We start from the raw sequence: 24465 nt of genomic DNA on the forward strand, positions 1-24465 counted from the left end.
GCTTCTACTGGCTCACCTGGGCAATTAGCGAGCCTGAGAATGATTTGGCCAGTGGCAGCTGTTTACCATAGAGCTGACCAAAGAGCAGGTGGTCCTCGATCTCTATGATCTTCAGAGGCCGGGTGTGACTTTGACATCATGTAGGGGGCCTCGGCAGTTGAAAATTTATTTTTACATGTAGGAGACAAGTGTCAGAATTGGCCTGGTTGGCAAGTGGTTAAAAAGATAACATGGGTAAATGTACGCTCACTTTCAAAGATGTACTGAATGTGGCTTTGCTTTTATTTTGTTCAGACATACTGTCACACACATAGATGGCTGTCACTCGCAGTGCAGTTTACTGGTGCTCTCTGAACAATCAAAGCCTAGATTTGTGATTACCTCTTTACAAAGAGAAATGCCTTATTTGTGTCACACGGTGACCTACCATCAGTGACCATTTCTTTATTGTACAATACAGCCTCCACGTGGTATCCTGCTTTACGGACCCCCAGGAACTGGAAAAACCCTGATTGCTCGAGCTGTAGCCAATGAAACTGGCGCCTTCTTCTTCCTCATCAATGGTGAGAAGTGTTTTCCTTTTCATATGTTTAGTGTGCAGTGCTTAAAGCAGAGTTATAGCCTAATTTACAACATTGGCAACTGCACCCATATTCAATTTCAGAATTTTTTTTTTTTTTTTTTTTTGCCATCTTTTGCCTTTGTTGAGGCTAAAGGCTGCTCTTCCATCCATCCATCCTCACCGGGGCGAGGTACATAATTTTTCCGTTTGCCCATTGGCTCCTGGGATTGCAGTGTCGTCAATCCCAGGAGTCAATGGGCATCCCCCCGCTGCTAGCATGGCGTTATTTCACAACCGGAAATTACGCAATGCTTCCTTCCGGGTTGCTTGATTGACAAGTTGCCATAGCAACAGGGTGGGAACTTCCTCCAACGTTGCTATGGCAACCTGCTAGACACGCAGTGGTCCATAATTCGTTTTCACTACCCGTGCGTTAGATTGGGGGGTACATGCTGGGTAAGCCAGCTGCACCTAATCCCGGAATAGTCCCAGCTGGCTTCAGATGCCCACAATCGGGATGGCTGCCTGCTGGATCAAGAGTTTTAAGTCCTAAGAGGCGCACAAAGACCGGAAACTGTGTAATATACAACACATGCCGATTTATAATGTACGAGCAGTGACTGTCATAATAGTTTAACCGTATTTTTAAAAAAAATACACGCCCTGAACTCCGCTTTAAGTGCTTATTTAATTTACTCATAAGTGGGTATTCAAAGTGAACAGTCATTTGCTTTTCAAGCAGTTGAATAAATGACGTGAATATTCACAAAATCTGAGTGTTTCACAGTGTGCATGAGAAGCTGCACCTTTATATATAATAGAAGCAGATTAAACATCAACTTTAAGCTGTGCATTCTGTGAAATTTGATCAGACGGGCCCTAGTCCTTTGTTTTATTTTTTTTTCTGTTTCCACGCAATTTTCTTTACTGAACTGGGAGAAAAAATGCTCTATCCTTTTAGAAGATTAAGATTTTTGATTTTGTGCATGCTTGGTCATCCTAGGTCCTGAGATTATGAGTAAGTTGGCTGGTGAGTCTGAAAGCAACCTGCGCAAAGCCTTCGAGGAAGCAGAGAAGAATGCCCCTGCCATTATCTTTATTGATGAACTGGATGCCATTGCTCCCAAAAGAGAGAAGGTGGGTTTCTGGGCAGAGTCCTCTGTTATGGGGATCCCTGGCTCACATTAATTTTAACTCCTTCAGTTCTAATCCTCAGTATTTAATTTGCATGATGGATAGAGGCATGTTTTCTAGGACAGTTTTTTTTTTTTTTTTTTTTTATAATGGTTTATTTATTTATTTTTGTTTTATGTTTAACCACTTCAGCCCCGGAAGGTTTTACCCACTTAATGACCAGGCCATTTTTTTTGCGCTCTGGCACTGCGTTACTTTAACTGACAATTGTACAGTTGTGTACCGCTGTACACCAATGAAATTGATGTCCTTTTTTTTTTCCCCCCCCACAAATGGAGCTTTCTTTTGGTGGTAGTATTTGATCACCTCCTTTTTTTAATCTTTTTTGTTTATAGCAAAAAAAAGTGACAATTTTTTATAAAAAGAAACCGTTTTCTTTTTACTTTCTGCTATAATATATATCCAATAAAAAAATGTATTCATCAATTTAGAGAAATATATATTCTACTACATATTTTTGGTTAAAAAAAAAAGTGTTTTTATATACTAGTAATGGTGGCGATCAATTATTTTTTATTCCACAAGGGGTGATCAAAGGGTTAAAGTATAGCCAAAGCTTGTTTGACTGTACTTCTATGGATCACGGGAGTACCTAAGTATTGGGTATGGTTCTTATGTTAGACATACCGGGAGAATAAAACACTTCTATTTGTTTTGATTCGTTTTAGGAAAGCACTTTGTGCTGACAGGACCCTTGCTGTATTCCGCCGGCCTCTAAAGAGGTCACCTGTGACACTGCACACTCTCTGGGGGGCAATGTAGCTTTTCTTACGACATACTCTTCTGCTTTTTTTTTTTTTTTTTTTTTTTATCAGAAACAAGGTGCTGTTTTTGTTTTATTTTTTTAAGCAGTTCCTGAATATTCTCATCAGCCACATCCACAAGGGTTTGACAAACAGTAGGCTTGACATTGAAAAAACAAGCAGCTGCTCCAAGTGGTGAAAACACATCAGTTGAATCTAAGAATGAAGCAAAATGCTGGTTTACATTCCCTTTCATTCTCTGTGCAATTGTGGCAAGGTCTTGGTAGCTAGTGTTTAAAGTCCTCAAGGTGTCGGAGTAGATCAAAGAGGGCAGGGGCATGGACACGCTGTCAATCTGGAGTGTTTTAGTATGTTCCACAAAAGGCAGCAGTAGGTTATGCAATTATGAGCTTTTGCCATTCACTGTATTTCTGCACAGTTTGAGGAGGCCTGTAATGCTGCACAGTGCTCTGGATGGTGGTCTGAGGAGGCCTGTAATGCTCCACAGTGCTCTGGGCTGAGGTCAGTAATTCTCCACAGTGCTCTGGTGGACTGAGGCCTGTAATAATGCACAGCACTGTGATCGGTGGCTGCAATGCTACGCACAGTGCTCTGGGTGGTGGTCCAAGCTGAGGAGGTCTGTAATGCTGCAGGGTTCTCTGAATGGTGGTCTGAGGGGGGAGGCCTGTAATGCTGCACAGTGCTCAGGGATGGTGGTCTGACTCTGAGAGGCCTGTAGTGCTGAATGGGGGGGTCTTGGGTCTAAGGGGAGGCCTGTAATGCACAGTGCTCTGGATCCGGTGGTCAGATGAGACCTGTAATGTGCGCACACAGTGCTCTGGACGGACGGTGTTCACTCTGAGGGGAGACATTTTTAAAGTGATTGTAAAGGTTCTATATATGTATATTAGCAGCCCAGATCATCCTACTTCTTGGGTCCCTCTTTGCTGCTCTTGGCCCCTCCCTCCTATCGACTGCCCATCAGCCAGCAGTTCTCTATGGGGGTACCCAAGCAGAGTCAGAGCTCTGTTAACCTTTAAAATCTATATTTCTGATTTATAAATCAGAAGATATGATATGGGTTTAAAAGAGAATTCTATTGACAAGGGAAAGAAAGGTTTAACATAACACCATTTATTAAAAGTAGTTGAAAGTCTAGCTAACACACAAATCTCTATCTATGGTCTTACATCAAGGAAGAAAATACTAGGTCGAAATATAATATTTACATGCAGGAATACAAAGTATATTCTCTAAGACAGTATATTTAGTCACAAGCATAAAAGCATATTTAGTTACAAGCAACACATTAACCATAATTACCCATCCTTACAGAGTTCCACTCTTGACCACTGGTTCCCAAGCAAGAGACTGTTCACTCCCCTTGGCTTTGGGTAAATGCCTTCATGCTGATTCCCCATTGGCTGCCTTAGCTTGGATCATGATTGGAGGGCTCACTACATAAGTCGGCCCCCTTTCATGCAAATCCTTGTGACTAGGAAGAAGATTTAATTGGATTTCCCCAGGAACTTAGCAATTGATTATGGTTGCCTCCCTTCATTGCATACCCCGGCATGGGGTCCTTTGAAGTGAGTAGGTGTAGAACAATGGGAGTGGCTCTCCATATGGTGTATACCAGTCTCGGCCCCGCATTGTCTGCTCTTACCAAGCCCCTGGGGGGGGAGGCATTTTACCTGGCATTCATAGATGCCAGGCAAATGCGATCTATTTCTAATTACAATATTTTACAGATATTAATGAAGATTTCACATAAACTCATAAGGCAACAGCTCCGTGTATCCATTCAGACACTGACCCCAGACCTGGCCCCACTCCCTCTCTCCCCTGATTGCCTGACTGACTTTGACCGCTGTGGGAGCCAATGATGTCTCTGTCAATCAGGAGTGTGCCGGGTGGCTTAGACACTCATGGACCTCGCTGGAGAGAGATGAAGCTCAGGTAAGTAATTAGAGGCTGCTGCACGCAGTGTGGGGTTTTTTTTTTTTTTTTTATCTTGATGCAGTCTGTCGGTGTTCTCCATATATAGACACACCCTTTTTTGGCCTACGAGAACTGAGGTCATGAAGGAATTGAATCCAGTGTTCCTCTATCATGTTTTAGGAGGTTGTTTAACACCATATTTCAAAAAATTTCCATAATTAAAATTTTTTGTTTTTATCTTCATAAGTAATTACATGAATGGTGCACTATAATGAATTTTTCTCACTTGGATTTTTGCAGACCCACGGAGAGGTGGAGCGTCGTATTGTGTCTCAGCTGCTAACTCTTATGGATGGTCTAAAACAAAGAGCACATGTCATCGTCATGGCTGCCACCAACCGACCCAACAGCATTGATCCAGCACTTCGACGTTTCGGTGAGTTCATTTATCTAGTGATGATGATTGGTCAAAAGAACATCTTACACCTTCACCAGGCAAGTTATGTAAACGAAGTAATGGTTCAAGAGCTTTGACACAGACTGTTATTTTAACCACTTCAGCCCCGGAAGGATTTGCCCCCTTGATGACCAGGCCATCTTTTTTGCAATTATGGCACTGTCGATTTAACCAACAATTGTGCAGTCGTGCAACGATGTGCCCAAACAATATTGATGTCCTTTGTTTCCCTACAAATAGAGCAGGGATATGCAATTAGCGGACCTCTAGCTGTTGCAGAACTACAATTCCCATGAGACATTGCAAGATTCTGACAGCCACAAGCATGACACCCAGAGGCATGATGGTACTTGTAGTTTTGCAACAGCTGGAGGTCCCTGAAATAGAGCTTTCTTTTGGTGGTGTTTGATGACCTCTGCGTTTTTTTGGGGGGGTTTTTTTGTGCTATAAGCAAGTTTTTTTTTTTTTTTTTTCACTTTCTGCTATAATACATATCCCCAAAAAATATAAAAAAAAAAAGAATTAATCAGTTTACACAGATATGTATTCTACGTATTTTTCATAAAAAATCGCATTAGGCGTATATTGGTTTGTGCAAAAGTTATCGCATCTACAAACTATGGAATAGATTTAGGGACTTGTTTTTTATTCTTTTTACCAGTAATGGCAGTGATCTGCGATTTTTAGCAGGACTGCGACATTGTGGCGGATAAATCTGACCCCAAATGATGCTTTTTTTGGGCACCAATGACCTTACTACATTAATTGGTGCTATAAAAATGCACTGATCAATGTAAAAATGACTCTGGCATGGAAGAGGTTAATGTTAGGAGGCGATCAAGGGGTTAATTGTGTTCTCTGGGTGTGTTCTAACTGTAGGAGGGGAGATGACAGAACACTGTTCCCGATCACTGGGAACAGTAGATCTCTAACATGTCTTTAGGCAGAACAGGGAACCACCTTGTTTACATAGACAGTTCCTCGTTATGCCTCTGTACACAGGGATCGCGGGTCGCCAGCGGACATTGAGCCTGTGGGACCCGCGGGCACACTACCATGGCGGGGTGCTAAGACAGGTACATTGGTTCACGCAGGAGAGCCATCCTGCCGCAGTAAATGTATATGAGCTGGTCGGCAAGTGGTTAGAGGGCCCCCATGCTATGAGTGACTGTTAAAGATGAATTTGTTATGTGGGACATCTGTCATCCTAGAACCTAACCTAAGAACAAGGCTAGAGAGACTGAGTCTTTATCTTGGGCCGGCCCCCAGCAGTATTACACCTCAAATCACGCAGAATTCTGACTCATTATCCCGCTTGGCATTTACTCGAGCATTGTGGGTAACCCTGGGTATCCAGCTCACTTCAGAACTCATCTACACCTTTATTTTGTATATTTGCTTGGGGAACCTTAAAGATTAACAAGTGGTGCTTGTTTCCTGTTTAGGGCGCTTTGACAGAGAGGTTGATATCGGAATTCCTGATGCTACTGGAAGGCTGGAAATTCTTCAAATACACACCAAAAACATGAAGCTGGCTGAAGACGTAGATCTAGAACAGGTTCGTTTTAGTATAATAGTTCTTTACTGTTTTGGCCGCAGATGAATGTTTTACAGGGGAACTAAACATTCCTATCTTCTGAGGATTGTGCCCTCTTTAGCTGTCCACACAATAGATTTTGAAAGATTTATACAAATTTGTGAATAATTACCGCGCTATGAGAAATGAATAAATGTATGCCTATGTAGCTGCTATCAAACCACCTTCATCTCTCATTGGGGATATTCCTCTTATTTCGTGTGTATAGAGATAGATGGCTATATAGATAGAAATGGGGGGGCCCCTCACCTGCTGCCGATAAGTGATCTCGCAGAGACTATTATCGGAAACCGGACCGCCCGCTAAAGAAGAGGATACCGGGGTTATGGTAGCTAGCTGCTGACATAACAAAGATATCCCTCTTCAAACAGCGACGTAGATCTGCTCTCTCCTCTCCCCAGCTGACAGTTTTATAGTGGGAGGGGCCGAGAATCCCCCGCTGATGTTGGCTGGAGAGGGGGGAGAGAGCCAAGGAGTCAGATGAGTGCCCGGAGATTCTGATATAAGGTATAAATTGGCTTTTACACGATTTAAGGTACTTGTATAGCGCTGTCAATTTATATATAGCACAGGGACACAATGTTTAACAGAGGGGATGCTTTTACTATAGATATAATAGCAGCAGGAGAGGAGAATCATGGAGTGGACAGAGCTGATAGGCATGGGGAGGAGGACACAGGGTAGGAGAGCTGCAGATGATGGGAGGCATGTAAACTGACTAGTGTCTGGCCCTCAGCAGCCATGACGACCTATGCTCAGTTTACAGAGGTGAGGGCATAGCCAGGCAGGATCAGCCTGGTGTTATAGGTGATACGGGGGGCCAAATGGCACAAGCACTGTGCTGCTATTAATGCTTTAAGTGAACAGGATCCTTTTTTGGTAACACTTTGATATTCATTGAACATTTGAGTTTTCTTTTGGAAATGGTAAAAATAGGATTTTTAATACAGCTTTACCTGTAGAATCATTTTCTTAGAGTACATCATGGGACACAGAGCAGCCATAAGTGAATGGGCACTGGCACACCCAAAGACAGGAAATCCCCCCTCTAACTCCTCACATACAGGAAGTACCTTAGTTTTGTAGCAAAGCAATATGTATATCCCAGCAAGAGGGGGGAGAGGGGCCTCTGTGGCCTGTGATGTACTCCAAGAAAAGGATTTTACAGGTAAGCGGTATTAAAAATCCTATTTTTTATCGTGCATCACAGGACAGAGCAGCCATTGTAATTACTGTGTGGGATGTCCCAAAGCAATGCCCTTGAGGGGAAGGAGACATACATCAAAGCAGACCATCGTCGGACGCAAGGACCTATACTGCTGCCTGCAGTACACTTCACCCAAAAGCGGCATCCTCTTGCCGCCTTAGATCCATCTGGTAAAATTTAGTAAATGTATGTACTGACGACCAAGTCACAGCCTTGCAAACCGAAGGCATGGAGGCCTGGTGATGCACTGCCCATGAAGCACTTACTCCCCTGGTAGTGCTCTCTAATTTGAAAAGGTGGAACCCTTCTTTTCAATCCATAAAACCTGAATTATAACCTGAAAAATCCACTGGGAATTAGTCGATTTTGACGCTGCCTGCCCTCTTCTGGGCTCATCTGGCAGCACAAAGCATCAGTCTTTCTTATCTGAGCTGTCACCTTCAGATAGATCCTGATAGCTCTCACCACGTCGAGAGAATGCAACCATTTTTCTTTTGTAGAGCGAGGTTTTGGGAAAAACAAAGGCAGGGAGACATCTTGGTTCAAGTGAAAACTTGACACACTACCTTGGGCGAAAATGTTAGGTGAGGATGCAACATCACCTTGTTCTTATGAATAATTAAGTATAGCTCTTTACAGGAAAAAGCTGCCAATTCTGACACTCAACTTGCCGAAGTTACTGCAACAAAGAAAACCAACTTCCTTGTCAAAAGGATCAAGGGAATATGGTGCAAAGTGTTGTCTTTGCAAGACTTATGAAACTAGATTCAAATCCCATGGGCACAACGGCTGCCTAACTGGTGGAGTTATATGAGTTACCCCTTGTAAAAAGGCCAGAATCAAAGAATGTGAAGCAAGCGGTCTTTGAAAGAAAACTGCCAAGGCTGAGAGCTGACCCTTGATGGTACTCAAGGCTAGCTTCATTTATACTCCTAATTGTAGGAAGGCAAGAATTCTCCCTCTACCTAGCTTTCTAACTTACCATTCCCGCCGCAGGGTTTGCTGGACAACACACAGCCAGACCCAATTTTCACCTATCACGGTGAGCTTTGTCATAAGACTTTCAGAGACTGGGCCCCCCTTAATGTGGGGTCCACTCCCCTGGACCTGTATAGCACCCTCTGGAAAGCACCTTGGTCAGAACACTGCACAAGGTTCCATTACGCAGGGTCCAGTGCCGTAAAGCATTACAGGCTAAACCTCGAGGAATATTCTCTCCTTCCCATGAGGTTCAGGTACCATCCATTTTTGGCTAACAGCTTTTTTGAATGGATCCGATTTGAAGTCCATGGTTCCTAATAGAACCGCCCAGACTTCCAAGTATGCTCCAAGAGCACATGTAATCCGTGACCATCATCTTGAAGACACTGGCGAAAAAACTGAGCTACTTCCTGTATGGAGGTGGACTTTCTGTCTTTGGGTGTGCCAGTGTCCAATCACCTATAGGTGGCGTATAACCCACATAATAATTACTATGGCTGCACTGTGTCCAATGATGTACGATAAAGAAATGTTGGGTTTAGTTACCTTTTATAGGTGTTTGAAAACATTCATGTGTTCAGAGACTTTTCTAATGCACATCAAAGCAGAAGCGCACGTAAAACGTCTTCTGTAGACAGGCCTTTTATTGGGTTAAATTTTTTGCTGTCCATATGGTGATTTTAGAAAAAAAAAGAGCAAAATGAGTTGTGTGGAGCCTGCAAGGCATAAGGATTTAACTATTGACTGAAAATGATTTTTCTGTTGATAGTCTGCACTTTTGTTCTTACTGTTCCTCTCTCTCACTTCAGGTAGCAAATGAGACCCATGGCCATGTCGGGGCTGATCTTGCTGCGCTGTGCTCTGAAGCCGCTCTCCAGGCCATTCGTAAGAAGATGGACCTCATAGACTTAGAAGATGAAACCATAGACGCTGAAGTGATGAACTCATTGGCTGTCACTATGGATGACTTCAGGGTAAGTTTGATGCTTTCAAATTCTTTCAATATTGGTATTTTCATGTCTCCTGGTCATTGAATGGTTAGGGATGTACACCCCTATTACAAAATGAGCACCTTTAAATTGTGCTTGGAGGTCCACAAAATTGCCTAAAATCTATCGATTGGCCAATATTATCTTTTTTTTTTTTATTATTTTTTATTTTTCTTTAAAATTCAGAAAGCTATCTTGTATTGCAAGATTGTAAAGGCCCAATGTTTTTTACCTTCATGCATTTTTTATGCATGAAAGTAAACTTTCTGCGTGCAGCAGCGAACCCCCCCCCCCCCTTAAACTTACCTGAGCCCAATTCAGCAATGTGCATGAGAGCCTCAGCTTTCCTGGGGGTCCCTCATTTGCTGAGACAGCAGTGGTAATCATTGGCTCCTGCTAGTATCAATCACAGCCAGTGAGCCTATGAGGAGAGAGTGGGACCGAGAAAAGGAGGATCAGGGCTGCTCTATGAAAAACCCCTGCTCGTAGCAGGCAAGTATGACATGATATTTATTTTTAAACAAAAATCTGTCTTTAGTATCCCTTTAACATATGTGCAGCTAAAATCTGTTTACACTATCTCCTGGATAACACGTCTTGTTCCTTCCTTACAGTGGGCTCTTAGTCAGAGCAACCCATCAGCACTGCGTGAGACAGTGGTGGAGGTGCCACAGGTTACCTGGGAGGATATTGGTGGCTTAGAAGATGTTAAAAGAGAGCTGCAGGAATTGGTACAGGTGAGTCTATCAGAACAATATCTCATAGCCATGATGGAGCAAGCTCGGCAAGTTTCTTACCTGTTGAAGAACTAGGAAAGGTTGGATTTGATCAACATCACTTCAACCTTATAGCTTATAGCATTCTGTGTTTGCGCCTTCTTCTTATTTTTTTTTTTTTTCATCATTGTGGCAATGCTTTCTTTTCTGTAGTATTCTTTCATTGAAGTACTCGATTACACCCTAATGGGTCTAAACTGTTTACAGAAATCCCTACAAAAATCTATTCTGTTAAATACTGTTAATGGGGTTCCTGTGATTCTGATATTGTACCCATAGGGCTGAAACCAGGAGATATGCACCCCCCCCCTTTCCATGCCCAAGCATACCCTTACAATCAGAGGTGGGTGCAGCACTTTAGAATTGTAAAGCATGCCCATAACAGACGGCACATTTTTCTGGGGTGTCTTGTTTTGATCAACTTTATTGTTGATCATGTGAACTTGTTTAGTGTAAAAGTAGCAGGTTCACTTCAAAGCCAGCCCCCTCATTTGTTGAATATATTCTTGGTTTACTGACTTGCCTCCTTGTTTTTCTGCCAAAGAAAAATTAAATCTGGTACTTCAGGATATAGGGGAGCATGTGATTTCCTTGTTTTCCCATGTTGCAGCGCTGAGTGCCTAAATGACCAGTTGTCAGATCTGAGCTATTTTTGTTGTAAACGAGGAATAGTGAGAGTCCAGAGTCCGTTTTCACTCAAACCAGATCTGAAACTCGCACAGGCTTCTTTTTTTTTTTCCCACACTCACTCACCCACCACAGACAAGAATATAAGAAAGGATGGCTGCATATGTTTACTGTACTTTCATACCCTGCCTTAAAATGCTGTTTAATATGATGTTGCTATAGAAATAAAATAACCTTTGATTTGTTCTGTATGATTTCAGTATCCCGTGGAGCATCCAGACAAATTTTTAAAGTTCGGCATGACACCATCTAAAGGTGTTCTTTTCTATGGGCCACCTGGGTGTGGTAAGACTTTGTTAGCAAAGGCTATTGCCAATGAGTGCCAGGCCAACTTCATTTCCATCAAAGGCCCTGAGCTGCTCACCATGTGGTTTGGAGAATCTGAAGCCAACGTCAGAGAGATCTTTGACAAGGTAAGAGCCTTTGTTTGAACGGAGTGACTTGAAGATTCTGGGCTGCTGAGCACTTCATTCGTTTATAACAAATACATTTTTGCCGTTTTCCTTATGCAGGCTAGACAGGCTGCTCCATGTGTCCTGTTCTTTGATGAGCTGGACTCCATCGCCAAGGCCCGTGGTGGCAATATCGGTGATGGTGGTGGAGCTGCTGACAGAGTCATTAACCAGATTCTGACTGAGATGGATGGAATGTCCACCAAAAAGAACGTCTTCATCATTGGAGCCACAAACAGACCGGACATCATTGACCCCGCCATCCTGCGTCCTGGCCGTCTGGATCAACTCATCTACATTCCACTACCCGATGAGAAGTCCCGCATTTCCATTCTAAAGGCCAACCTAAGGAAGTCTCCTGTTGCCAAGGTAGGTCACTCCTCCTCCAAACTCCTATAATGATAAAAAAAAAAGTGTGTTTTATTCTACAGGATTTATATAGCGCCGACAGTTTACGCAGCGCTTTACAACATTAGGGTCGACATTACAATTCAATTCAAGACAGGGAATCGGAGGGCCCTGCTTGTTAGAGCTTACAATCTATGATATATATATATATATATATATATATATATATATATATATATATATATATATATATATATATATATATATATATATATATATATATATATATATAATGTGTGTGTGTTTTTAATGATGCATACAACTTTAAAGCAGATCTTGCCTCTGCTTCAAAGTTCCAAAGTTCCCCACTGGTCCTGGCAGCATCTCGTCGGCTCCTGGATGCCAGTCTTTGGCCAGCGTGAGAGGACTTCACACATGAGCATCTCAGTGTACATTCTACAGGTAACTGAACAGGCAGTTTATTTTATTGCAGAAGAGACCTTGCATGTCATTTTGCAATAAAGAAGCTGCCTTTTCAGTATTTTTTCATTGGGTCTTTAATCCCGCTTTAAAGGAAACAAGTACTGAGAAATTTTATATAGCCCCTTTTTCTGAATTTTTCATTTTAAAAGTGCTGGGGCTCTGGTATTTATATTTATCCAGTGGGTTCAATGCTTTGACTCACTGACCTCAAACAAGTGTGTATATCACACTTCTTGCAGCAGTATTTGAGCTTCAGTTTGTGTATTGTTTCCCGAAGAGTACTAGCTTAACTTTTGTTGGTGCTCTGCTTTGCTATAGGCGTGGCTTAACACCGCTTAGGCTCGTGTGAAATGGTTGATTCCATGACTGCTGAATGTGATGCTGGTGATCTGTCATCAAAGTAATGTAATCAGTTATCCTAATTGGTGTCACTCCCCACCAACCTTGAAAGCGACACAATCTTGCTTGCTAACAAGGGGGGCGGCGTGAACGCGATTTTGACTGGTACTTCTTCCCCCCCCAAAATCTTCTGGGGCACATGACAGGTCCCAGCAGACCTGGCTGCGAAGCCGCAAGCTTGTCACAGCCAGGTGCCCATAGTCAAGATGCCAGTGAGGGAGGACACAGGGAGAACATGACTGGGATGAGCACGAACGGGTGAGTGTCTGTTTATTAAAAGTCAGCAGCTACAGTTTTTGTAGCTCCCGACATAAATTTTAACTTTAGAGGCTGGCGCTGTGCTTTAAGTTCTCTCATTTGGTGGTTAAGTACCTATTTGGTTAGACTTAGGATTTTGGGGGGGCGTTAATCTCATTTTGGACAGGAGAGGCTGGCTAAATGTGCAGCCTGGTTCTAGGATCCAAGAGGCTCGAAAAAAAAAAAGGTAAGTATTTGAAGGATAGCATATGCAGTCACTGCAAGGGAAAGAATTGTGACCTGCTTAGTTTCCTACTGCATTCCTGCAGTACTAAGGGCTTCTGTAAATGGTCAAATGTAGTATGCTATTGACATCTGCTTGAGAGACATCTGAGGTCATCAGAATTCATTGATGGATGCGATTGACTCGTAGTTGACCACCTCCTGACCTTTCTTTTGAATGCTTTGAGCTGTTTCTGCATTGCCATAGATCTGTAAAGAGAAAAAAAGCCTGTCGACATTGGCCCTAAAAAAAAAATTATGATAAAACCTATTTATGCTCTGGATCTTATTTTTGATCTTGATAATACTCAGTAATTGTTGAAATCCTCTTTTCTGTATTTATTTTGTAGGATGTGGACGTGGATTTCCTGGCCAAGATGACCAATGGTTTTTCCGGTGCTGATCTGACCGAGATCTGTCAGCGGGCCTGCAAACTGGCAATCCGTGAATCCATTGAGAATGAGATCAGGAGAGAGCGGGAGAGACAGACAAATCCTTCAGCCATGGTATGCAGTAGTTGCCGTGCTTACAAAAAAATTGATCCCTTTTTATTGCTGTTACAAGGAATGTAAAAGACCCCAAAACCCTCCTGTGCACTTCAAAGTAAAGAAAACGGTGTATCTGAATACTGTGGGGTTTTTTTGTTTTTTGTTTTTTTTAAATCCGGCGCCATTGGCAGCTGAGTAAACAGGAAGTGACGTTGTGACGTCTCTTCCGTGTTTACATCCAGGAGACTGGAATGAAGCAGTTTCCGGCTTTGTGCCAGTCTGTCACTAGCTGCCGGAAGCAGCGGATTGTCGATCAGGTGTCCCGGGGGGACGTCCTATCCCGCTCCTCCGGGATAACAGCTGATCGGCTTTTAGCCACATCGGTTGTTATCCCTGGATAGACGATCGCCTGCTCTAACAAAAGGTACTGGGATGATGCCTGCAGCTGCATCATCCCGATATAACCCCCAAAAGCAGAGTACTCACATCTGCGTACACTCGGCGGTAAGGGCTTAAACCTGCAGACAGTCTGATTAGTCTTTTTACAAAATGTGCACTGCTCCCTATCTTGTTTTTTGCAGAGTGGTAATAGTGAGGAACTGAGAGATTAAATTCCCCGTTATCGTTTTTTCCCTTAGTTTTCAACTATTTTCATAATCGATTGGTTAGTTGGCCTGTATACAGAATGCATTTTGTTTACATATCAGAAAATATATTGCAGCACACATACAGCTCAGTACACCATCCATACATGTCAGTGTGTGAGGAGCAATGCCTCATGGGACATGTAGTCCTGGGCAGGAAGTGAATGGTTCTAAAGGCAGAAGTTATTTTTTTTTACCTTGCTATACAGGCACTTAATACTATACTTTGCAGCTTGCTATTGGGTCAATCTTAAGTGCTTTTAGTACTACTTTAATATAAAGTTTTATATCTCCCTTCCACACTTCGTAGAGCTTTGTCTGACCTTTAGTTAAAATGCCCATATAGCCTACTTCTGGGTTTATTTATTATACATATATGAGTAATATATATTATTGCTTTCACAATATAAAGGAACCCCTTATAGTAGTGATTTATCTGCTCTTTTTGTACTATATATTTGTGTCCCCATCAGAGCGCCTCCCCTGCATATGTGTCCCCATCAGAGTGCACCCCTCCCTACATATTTTTGTGTTCCGATCAGACCTCCGCTGTACATTTGTGTCCAAATCAGAGCCCCTGTCCTGCATATTTGTGTGCCCATCAGAGACCCCTGCACAATTATGCCCCCCTTAGAGCTCCCTTCCACATTTATGCCCACCATCGGAGACTCCTGCACATTTGTGTCCCCCTTGGGGCCCCCTTCTACATTTGTGTCCCTCAAAAGCCCCCACTGCACATCTGTGTCCCCATCTCCACCAGCAGTCACATCTGTGTCCCTCTTACATTTGTGTCTGGCTTCAGTGCTGTTCTGCTGCACCTCCCAGCTCCTGACTGGCTGTTACACAGACACGTTGTAGCCAAAAGCACAGCTGTAAATGACACTGATGCTAACTGAGGGGCGGGACCCGGGTGGTGAAATAGGTCCTAGCAATCAACAACTAGTGAAGCTTCGGGTTGGACATGCTCCTTCCGGCTGTGGGACCTGTGCTATATACTGTCAGGGGTGATTATGCAGCGTTACCCGACAGTGCATGGGCGGTTCCTGCTCAAGCTATGAGTCTGACTCCTCAACCTACTGGGAAAAAAGTCCCAGCGAGCCGGATGTGGCCTGCGGGCCATACTTTTTTTTACAGACTTAAGTTCATTCCTTTGAAGAACCAAATGATGCATTGTATCTATCGGCACTGACCAATGTTGATAAACATTTTGCCTTTTTTTTTTTTTTGGACCGCTCTGAGCAGAGAACTGCTCTACACTGTTTAGAATCGTGGAAATGCCGGATTAATCGTGCAGCTCTACTGTTGTGTGGTGTTCTGACAATTCTTTTTCTCTAATGCAGGAGGTGGAAGAGGATGACCCTGTACCTGAAATCCGTCGGGATCACTTTGAGGAAGCTATGCGCTTTGCTCGCCGTTCTGTCAGCGATAACGACATCAGAAAATATGAAATGTTTGCACAGACTTTGCAGCAAAGCCGCGGCTTTGGAAGTTTCAGGTATGCTAATAGGTTAAAGTTGGAGTGATTTTGTCAATGCCAATTTGCAGACACGTGGAGGGTTGTTAGCTTACCAATAATGAGGCTCGTGGGGTGTATAGACTTTGCCTAGCACTCTTACAAAAGTGCCATGCAGCAGCTATTCTCCAAACCCCGCCCCCGGGTATATCCAGCAGTTTACTAGTAAGGATTTTCTTGTAGTTCTCTATTACTAATACTTTGAAGATCTCTTAAATGCTTTTTTATCTCTTTTGCTGCAAAGCCTCTTTCTTTTTTTTTTTTTCCCCCATGTTTAAAAAATTTTAGGCCTGAAGATTACACGGCCTCCAAACATTTATATGTTTTCTGAAGGCAGACACCCTAGAGAATAAAAGTCAACAATGCCGCCTGAATGGTGGCTGAAGTCACCGGATTGTGTGTAATACCCCCTTGTCAGGCTTGTACGGACCGGGCAGCGAAGGGTTAATGGCAGAGTGCTATGGCTGGCTTTTTTTAATTTTTACTGGAAGTATATGGAACATTTCCTGTCCATCACTCTCGACCTTGCTCTGGTTATACTGAAGCTATTTATGCAAGTTTTTTTACTCTAACCTCCTACAGTAACCATAGTCAGGAATGGCTGAGAGGCTCCCCATGTATTGGGTTTTCAATAATCAAATCTACCTTTTTGAGTTTCTGGCCTCAGTCACCTGATGTCATTGGTTCTATTGATCTGACGGTTGGGAATGTTCTGAATGCCGCAGCAACCCACATAGTCATTGAATGCTGTACAGTTGTCAATACAAAATCGTAGTTCAGCAGGGCGCCACGGCCTGCTGAAATAATTTGGATCCTTCTACAATCATAAAATACCTGGCTGATCCTGCCAGGTTTTGCCCTCCCCCCCCCCCCCCCCCCCCGTAAACTGACAACTGTGCTCAGTTTAGGTGCCCCTCGTCATCCGCTGTCTCTCCTCTGTCCTCACTCTCCTTCCCTGCCTTGCCTGTCAGCTTCAGTCTGCTCCCCAGCCCTCCTGCTGCTATCATAACTAAGTCTTATTGCTACAATTCTCTAGTTTACATTGAATAATATACCCCAGTGTATGTGTTTTTTAAAAGAATAAGCAGCTTTATACCTTATTTCAGAGTGCCACTCACATGACCGCCCGCCGCTCTCCTTTTGGCTGATGTCAGCGGGGGATTCTCAGTCCCTCCTGCTGTAGCTGTCGGATTGGAAGAGGGAACAGCAGATGGTCACATGAGAGCCACTATGAAATAAGATGTACAGCGGCTTATTTAAAAAAAATGACATTATTATTTCATGTAACAGAGGAGATTGTAGCAATATCGCACCTTGGCTTTACAACCACTTTGAGTTCATGTCAGCGTAATAAGGTGTTTATATGATGTGTGTCTTTGGTGTGACTGAAAGTAGGTTGAATGACCCCTGGGCATTATTCGACCAGGGGAGAACAGGCACTAGGCTGTGGATCAATGAGGAATAACACTGGAGGTAGTGTAGCAGCTAATGTTTTTTTTTTTTTTGCCTGGCTCAAATTTTAAAAGGTTTAGTAAGCTGTAGTTGGACTTTAGGTCAAGTTTGTTGGAAGACTATAGTAATCTATGGACAGCCGCACTCCAATGCTAAAACGATACTTTATTCAAATAATATTTGGGACACAGCAAATGACATCACAGTGAAAGATGCTAACCACTGACGCGTTTCGCACTAAGGCTAGTGCTTATAGCTAAGAGTAAGCACTAGCCTTAGTGCGAAACGCGTCAGTAGTTAGCATCTTTCGCTGTGATGTCATTTGCTGTGTCTCAAATATTATTTGAATAAAGCATAGTTTTAGCATTGGAGTGCGGCCGTCCAGAGTTCTGTCATTATCCATGCATGCTGTGGCTCGCACCCGTATCCCTTCACCTGGAGCAATTATCTCTGAGTTCCCAGAACTTGCCTTTGAGCAGTGGTGTATATCTCACTATCGTAATCTAGGTTTTATTTGCCAATACCCTGTTAGTATGTTGATGTTTTCTAAATGCAGTACAATGTTCTTTCTTCCAGATTCCCCTCCGGAAGTCAGGGAGGAACCGGTCCAAGCCAAGGAGCTGGAGGCAGCGCTGGAGGAAACCACTTTGCTGAAGAAGAAGACGATCTGTATGGCTAGATGGACCCCTCCCATTGCCGTCCCATCTGTACAGCAAAGAAATTCCTAGTTGAATGGACACTCTGTTTTTCATTACTCAGAACGGAATAGCTGCGCACCCCACTCCTGCTTTTTTTTTGTTTTTGAGAAGAGGGGTGCCAGGTCTCTGGATACAGGCTCAACTTCTGTCCCTGCTCTGAAGGGAACCTTTCATTAGATTCACACAGTGAATTATTTGCTGTAACACATAAAACCCTATTAAATAATGGCAATGCAGGTGGCTTTCTGCCCCCAGAGCTGTGTTATACACCAAGCTGTCTCCAGGTTTGCCTCTTCCATACTCCGGCCTGTGAGGGAGTGGACAGGGCCGCAGGATAGGCTCCCAACCAGGATGCACAACACTGCAGGCAGAAAGCTGCTTACTAGGCTGTCTGGGTTATAGAATATCCTTATTTCCTTTATATATACTGCATCACTGTGTTTTATAGCAAACAATCCATGCTGTGAATCTGATGACAGATTCACTTTAAATATTGATGTTATTGAATTAAAAAAAAACACGCAGGTTTACGTCTTACGTGAATAAACTGACTGTTCACTGATTCTGATGGCTCTCCTTTATTTCTGTACTCTAGCTTTAAAAGTGACAAACATGGTGTTCACCAGCTGTGCAGGTATCTACTGTGTAAAACCTTTTCATTTGCTATAAGAATACATTAAAGGGACATGTTTTGTAAGGAACCAGCATAGTAATTAGTTTGTGACTTTGGAGTAGTCCATGTTAGGTCCTATATCCTGGAGATTTTGTTTTGTTCGAAACAGGTTTTGCATTTTTATACAAGTTTTGGGGGAATACAAAACCTGTGTGAAGCAGGTCAGGTCGGCTGAAGGTTAAATACAACTATCAGGGAATTTTGAGTGATCTCAGAAGCATCTCAAACTGATGCTGTAAGGATTCTGGCTATGGGACCTTTTCCCTATGGGGAGTCGGGGGACCTTTGCCCTATCGGAAGTCGGGGCCCGTGGGACAAGCAACCACTTCCTTACAGGAGCAATGGACACTACGCACATGGAAAACTGAAGACCCTGCCCCCTTTTTGAAACTATAACCCTTCCTACCTTGTACACGGTTTTGCTTAGTGTCCTTAGCAGAATGATAATGACCCACTTTGTGGCTAATGGAGGTCTTTGGCTGTTTTGGGGATTTTATTTTTTTGGGGTTGTTTTTCTGCATATGTGGGGGTCCCACCTTTTTATTACTTCTGGGGTTGTACTGTGTTCTGGTTGTTGGGCACTTTTTATAACCGTACTGCTATGTCATTTTTTCCATTGCCGTCTTCAGCCGAGACCTTGATGCAGCACAAACAGGAGTGCATCAGGCTTTCTTTTTACCATGGTTTCTCTCATCAGGGTAGTTGCAATGCAAGACTCCTCTTTCCTCCTTTGTGACATAGAGGGGTTTATTTACTAAAGTCAAATCCACTTTGCACTTGGAAGTGCAGTTGCTGTAGATCTGAGGGGGACATACAAGAAAAATAAACAGCGTTTTTGCTTGTACATGATTGGATGATAAAATCAGCAGAGCTTCTCCTCATTTCAGATCTTCCCCTCAAATCTAAAGCGACTGCACTTGCAGTACAAAGTGGATTTTCCTTTAGTAAATCAACCCATGACAAGTTTCACAGACAGCACCACCCGTCAAACTCCTTTGCAAGCGAATGGGGCCCATGCTGCAACCGCAAGCTAAAACTTTTACCCTAGCAAGCGTGAAAAGAGCCATAATTTCACCAGACATGGTGATGTCATTTCAGTGTTGCTTGCTGCAGAAGATTCCAAAGTACATGCATCTCCGTACTTCTATTTCATCTATTCTGTGGATCTCTGTTGCTTTTAGAATATTACCCCTTCGGTCATTGATGGGGAAGCACGCAAAAAACCCTACCTCTACCAAGATGGCCTTCCGAACACAAAGTGCAGAAAAAGGCATAGTAAGGCCCCTTTCACACAGGGGCATCTGTGTATTTGAAATTCCACTTGCTCGAGGAGGATCGCTTCACTGAGCAGGCGGATGACAGGTCTGTGTCTGCTCCTCTGTGCAGAGTGGACACAGTCCTGCTATCCTCTATGGGGAAACCGGATGGAAACGGACTGCCTGTCTGTTTCCAGCCAATCCGATGGGCGGATGGAGGAAGACCACCATCTTTATTTTTGCGGGCAGATTCAGTTCGAATGGCAGCTGGTGTCAGCGGACATGTGTCGCTCCATAGGGGAGACTGGAGGGTCAGATCAGGTCCGTCCACCTGAAAAACTTGACAGGCAGACCTGATCGGTCAGCCTGTGTGAAAGGGCCCTAATTCAGCGATGGAGGAAAGCTACAGGGAGACAACGGGAAATACTGATGAATAGACTATGACCTAGGCAGAACTATTGAATTTCAGGACCTCTAAAGTACGTAGACCTGGACTCGAGGCTAAATAATACTGTCTAAATAAGTCCCATGTGTGCTACTGAATTTGGGTAGTGTAGTTTTGTCCGGGCAGAATGCAGTGAAAGTACCTGTTGGGTCCCACCCACAGCAATACCCAGGCTATGTGCATCATAGTGATTGTCTGTTACTTTTAGTAGGTAATATCTGCGTTTGCAAAAGACATTTGGTGCATGCAGTTGTTTGTGGCCATTGAGGAATATACAGTTTTAGCAAGGTCTCCTGCCTCCTTCAGTCTGAGAACCTCCAGGGCAAGAGATAGCTGACATCCTTCTGTACATGGTGGGTTGTGAGGCATAGTGGGTGCAACATGAACACAATTGGGTGCCAGACACTTTTTGAATGCAAAAGATTATTTCGCTTACAAATTTTTAAGGGGGAAAGGGTTAGGGCCAGGACACCCTTGAGTAATTGCAAGTTCAATTAGCAGACTCCGAGACTTTTAATAGGAAGACAGCCGTGCAGGGAAAGGCCTCCAGCAAGAAGCCACATGTGCAGGAACGCTGTCTCCTATGGCAACAGTCTTTAACATTTCCTAGCTCAAAATGTAACAGTTCTTTCTCAAATTGCCTTTCAGGACAACCCCAGAGAGAGAGTGTAGCTCCACCTTCGTCTCAGGAAACACATTCCCACTTTAAAAACACCTCCTCTTCCCCCATGGCTTCAGTTATTGTGTTTCCTCCATGGGGGAAGCATGTTCCTGGAACCAGGGAAAACTACACTCTCTCCGGGGGAGAGCAGGCTTACCAACTGGTGTTTTCTGTTCATGACTCCAAGCAGCTTCTCCAGGGGTGAGGGGTCTCCTGGGGCTCTTGGTCTCGCCATCTCACGGGAGCGAGGACCCTCAGAGTGCTGGCGTCGTGAGCTTGGAGGCCGCTGGTTGGCACAGGGAGGGCTCTGTCGCTGCGGGTCAGCGACGCGCTCTGTTTTCGGGTCCAGGTCCCGGCCGGCGATGGCATAGTTTCTGGTGACGCAGGGCGCTCTGAGGGGGCGTGATTCAAGCGCCTGGATCGCAGGGACCAAGGGGCGGTTCAGGTGACCGTGTGCTTACGCTTTCGGCCAGCCCTGATGACACGGCGGCCGGGAAAATTCAAATGAATGGCGGATTTGTATGGAAGAAAGCTGTCCTACTCGGCGGAATGGACGAGAGCAAGACAACGATGGCGGAGGCAGGCGCCCCTAGCACCGGTCCAGCCCAGGTTGGTGAGGTGCAGCGGCGCCTTCTTGCTACATTAATTGGGCTATCTTTGTGGTGTTTTTTGTTTGCTCCCCCCTGTCGGGGGCCTGTCGCTGCAGGGTCAGAAGTGATGTCTCTCGGACCCTGCAGCATGGTTCAGGGGTCTCACTGGTGGCCTGTTGGTGGTGGGTCTCTGCACTGGCTTGGTGGTAGTAGGCTTACAGGTAATCACCTAGTGAGTTTAAACTGTATGTCATTTCAGAAAGTCGCTAGGAAAGTCTAAACCAAGCCAGAGGAAATGTCCTTCTTGCAAGAACCCCCTTAGAGACTCATGGCAGAAGGCAATGTGCAGAGTTTGTAGAGGACTCTGGCGATGAAGGGGGTAGTACTCTTGTCTCCCTCAGGGACTCTGAAGAGGAGGAAGAAGATAGCAGGGACTCTCGGTACAAGCTATCATTAGAGGTAGATGATATCTTAAGGGCAATCTACACGGCTCTAGAAATCCTGGAGGAAAAAGTACAGCTGTCGATTCACAACAAAATGTACCAGGGGATGGACGAAACAAAACGTAGAGTTTTTCCAGTCCACAGGGTCCTCTCGGATACAGTTAAAAAAAGAGTGGAAAGACCCAGAAAGAGCCCCTTCTTTTCTCCAAAGCCCTCAAGAGAAGGTTTCCTTTTGAGGACAAGCACTCGGAGGTATGGAACAAGAAGCCTCGAGTCAATGCAGCTTTTTCGCAAGTATTTAGACGAACGGACCTAGCTTTTGAGGATATGGGAATCCTAAAAGACCCAATGGACAAGAAAGCTGACTCCATCCTCAAAAAAGCTTGGGATGCAGCGTCAGTCAGTCTGAAGCCAGCCATGGCCGCTACAGTGGTGGCCAGGAACCTGGAATGCTGAGTGGAGAAACTGAAAAGCCATGTAGAAGCGGGGATGCCCCGCGAGGATCTCTTGGAGTCTTTCCCACTGATTTTGAATGCGGTCAAATATATGTCAGACGCATCAGTAGAGTCGGTCAAGCTAGCCGCCAGGTCTTCGGCTCTTGTGAATTCAGCCAGGAGGGCAATCTGGCTGAAAACGTGGGCAGGGGACACAGCTTCTAAGGTCAAGCTTTGTAGCTTGTCCTTTTCAGGTGATTTTCTCTTCGGTCCCGACCTAGAGTCAGTGCTGGACAGGACGACTGACAAGAAGGCTTTTCCGGCCAAGAAAAAGAAAACTGTCAAGAAAATGTTTCGTGCTCTTCAACAGTCCCATAAGAAAGACCAGGACCGTAAGAGCCGGTGGGGTCCACAGAGAGGTAGAGGTAGGGACGGAGTTCTCTTTAGATCTCCCCCAGAGCAGGCCTCTAAAAGCAAGTGACAATCTCTCCCCAGTGGGGGGGGGGAGACTGTCAGCTTTTCTCGAACAGTGGGACGCAGTGTCCCCAAGTTTGTTTGTGAAAAGCGCCATCGCTCAGGGATACAGACTAGAGTTTTCAGAACCACCCCTGAGCAGGTTCTATGTGACGGCCTTACTGAGGGAACAGGAGAAGGCCTCTGCAATGACGGTCCTGTTGCAGGAGCTGATGCAGCAAAAGGTCTTGATCCAAGTCCCAGTAAGTCAGCAAGGCAGGGGATTGTACTCCCATATCTTTTTGGTGAGGAAACCCTCAGGGAAGTACTGTCTGATCCTGAACTTAAAAGTTCTGAACAGGTCAATACGGTACAAACACTTCAGGATGGATACAATTTTTTCCATCACAAAATTGTTGACCCCGGATTGTTTCATGGCATCCCTGGATCTAAGGGATGCCTATCTCCATATACCCATTCACCAGGCATCTCAGCAGTTTTTGTGCCTGGCAGTGGATCTAGGGGGTTCGGTATGGCACCTCCAATTCAGGGCTCTGCCATTCGGACTCTCATCCTCCCCCAGAGTCTTTACAAAAATTATGGCAGAGGCTCTGGAGCCCCTGAAGCTAAAGGGGATTTTTGTTTTTCGCGGACTCCAGGCAGAAGATCCTAGTCGTCCCAGATCTCCAGGCGTCCCAGTCTCACCTCAAAAGCCTGGGGTGGCTTCTGAATCTGGAGAAGTCAAATCTGGTCCCCTCACAGGAGATGAGGTTTCTGGGTTATTCAATGGATTTGGTTCTCCAGAAGGTGTTCGTGCCGCTGTGGAAAAGCAGGAAAAGATACAGCTAGCTGTAAAGCAGGTACAAAGCAACCAGACAGTCTCGGTCAGGTCGGCTATGGCAGTTCTGGGTCTGCTTACGGCAGCAATCCTGGCTGTTCAATGGGCCAGATTACATTCCAGACCCCTTCAGAGGGATATTCTGTCAAACTGGTCCCATCAGGATCCTCTGAAGAAGTAGATAAGGATCTATACAAGGACGAAAAGGGCTCTCTGGTGGTGAAGAGACCAAACAAACCTCTTAAGGGGTCTTTCCCATGGACAAGTGGCTGACGACAGACGCAAGTGCCTGGGGTTGGGGGGCCCACCTGAGAGGTCAAACTTCTCAGGGGGTCTGGTCCAAGTGGGAATCCCGAAGATCGTCCAACTGGAGGGAGCTGAAGGCGATCTATCTGGGTTTGTTGGCCTTTCAGCAGATATTGAGTGGTCACCATGTCCAGGTGTTGTCAGACAAAACAACTGCGGTAACCTATATAATGAAGCAGGGGGGAACCAAGAGCAGAGGCTTGATGGAGTTAGCCAATCTTTTGTTAGCCAGGGCA

The 24465-nt window shown here is 44.5% G+C and overlaps 1 protein-coding gene across 1 annotated transcript in view; it reads left to right on the forward strand.

Annotated features, from left to right (window-relative positions):
• The window catches only part of VCP (valosin containing protein), a 55238-nt gene extending 36545 nt beyond the window's left edge, over positions 1–18693 (forward strand). The window contains exons 7-17 of the mRNA XM_077463145.1: positions 461–563; positions 1566–1699; positions 4741–4876; positions 6343–6455; positions 9492–9656; positions 10286–10408; positions 11335–11547; positions 11647–11955; positions 13686–13841; positions 15808–15962; positions 18009–18693. Coding sequence (XP_077319271.1) covers positions 461–563; positions 1566–1699; positions 4741–4876; positions 6343–6455; positions 9492–9656; positions 10286–10408; positions 11335–11547; positions 11647–11955; positions 13686–13841; positions 15808–15962; positions 18009–18111 — 1710 coding nt within the window. The 3' untranslated portion in view covers positions 18112–18693. The remainder of the gene's footprint in view (positions 1–460; positions 564–1565; positions 1700–4740; positions 4877–6342; positions 6456–9491; positions 9657–10285; positions 10409–11334; positions 11548–11646; positions 11956–13685; positions 13842–15807; positions 15963–18008) is intronic.
• The last annotated feature ends 5772 nt before the right edge of the window (positions 18694–24465 follow it).

The sequence above is a fragment of the Lithobates pipiens genome, unplaced genomic scaffold (assembly GCF_037356315.1).
Source record: "Lithobates pipiens isolate NorthernLeopardFrog02 unplaced genomic scaffold, aLitPip1_a1.2 Scaffold_3, whole genome shotgun sequence".
In the NCBI taxonomy this organism is placed as follows: domain Eukaryota; kingdom Metazoa; phylum Chordata; class Amphibia; order Anura; family Ranidae; genus Lithobates; species Lithobates pipiens.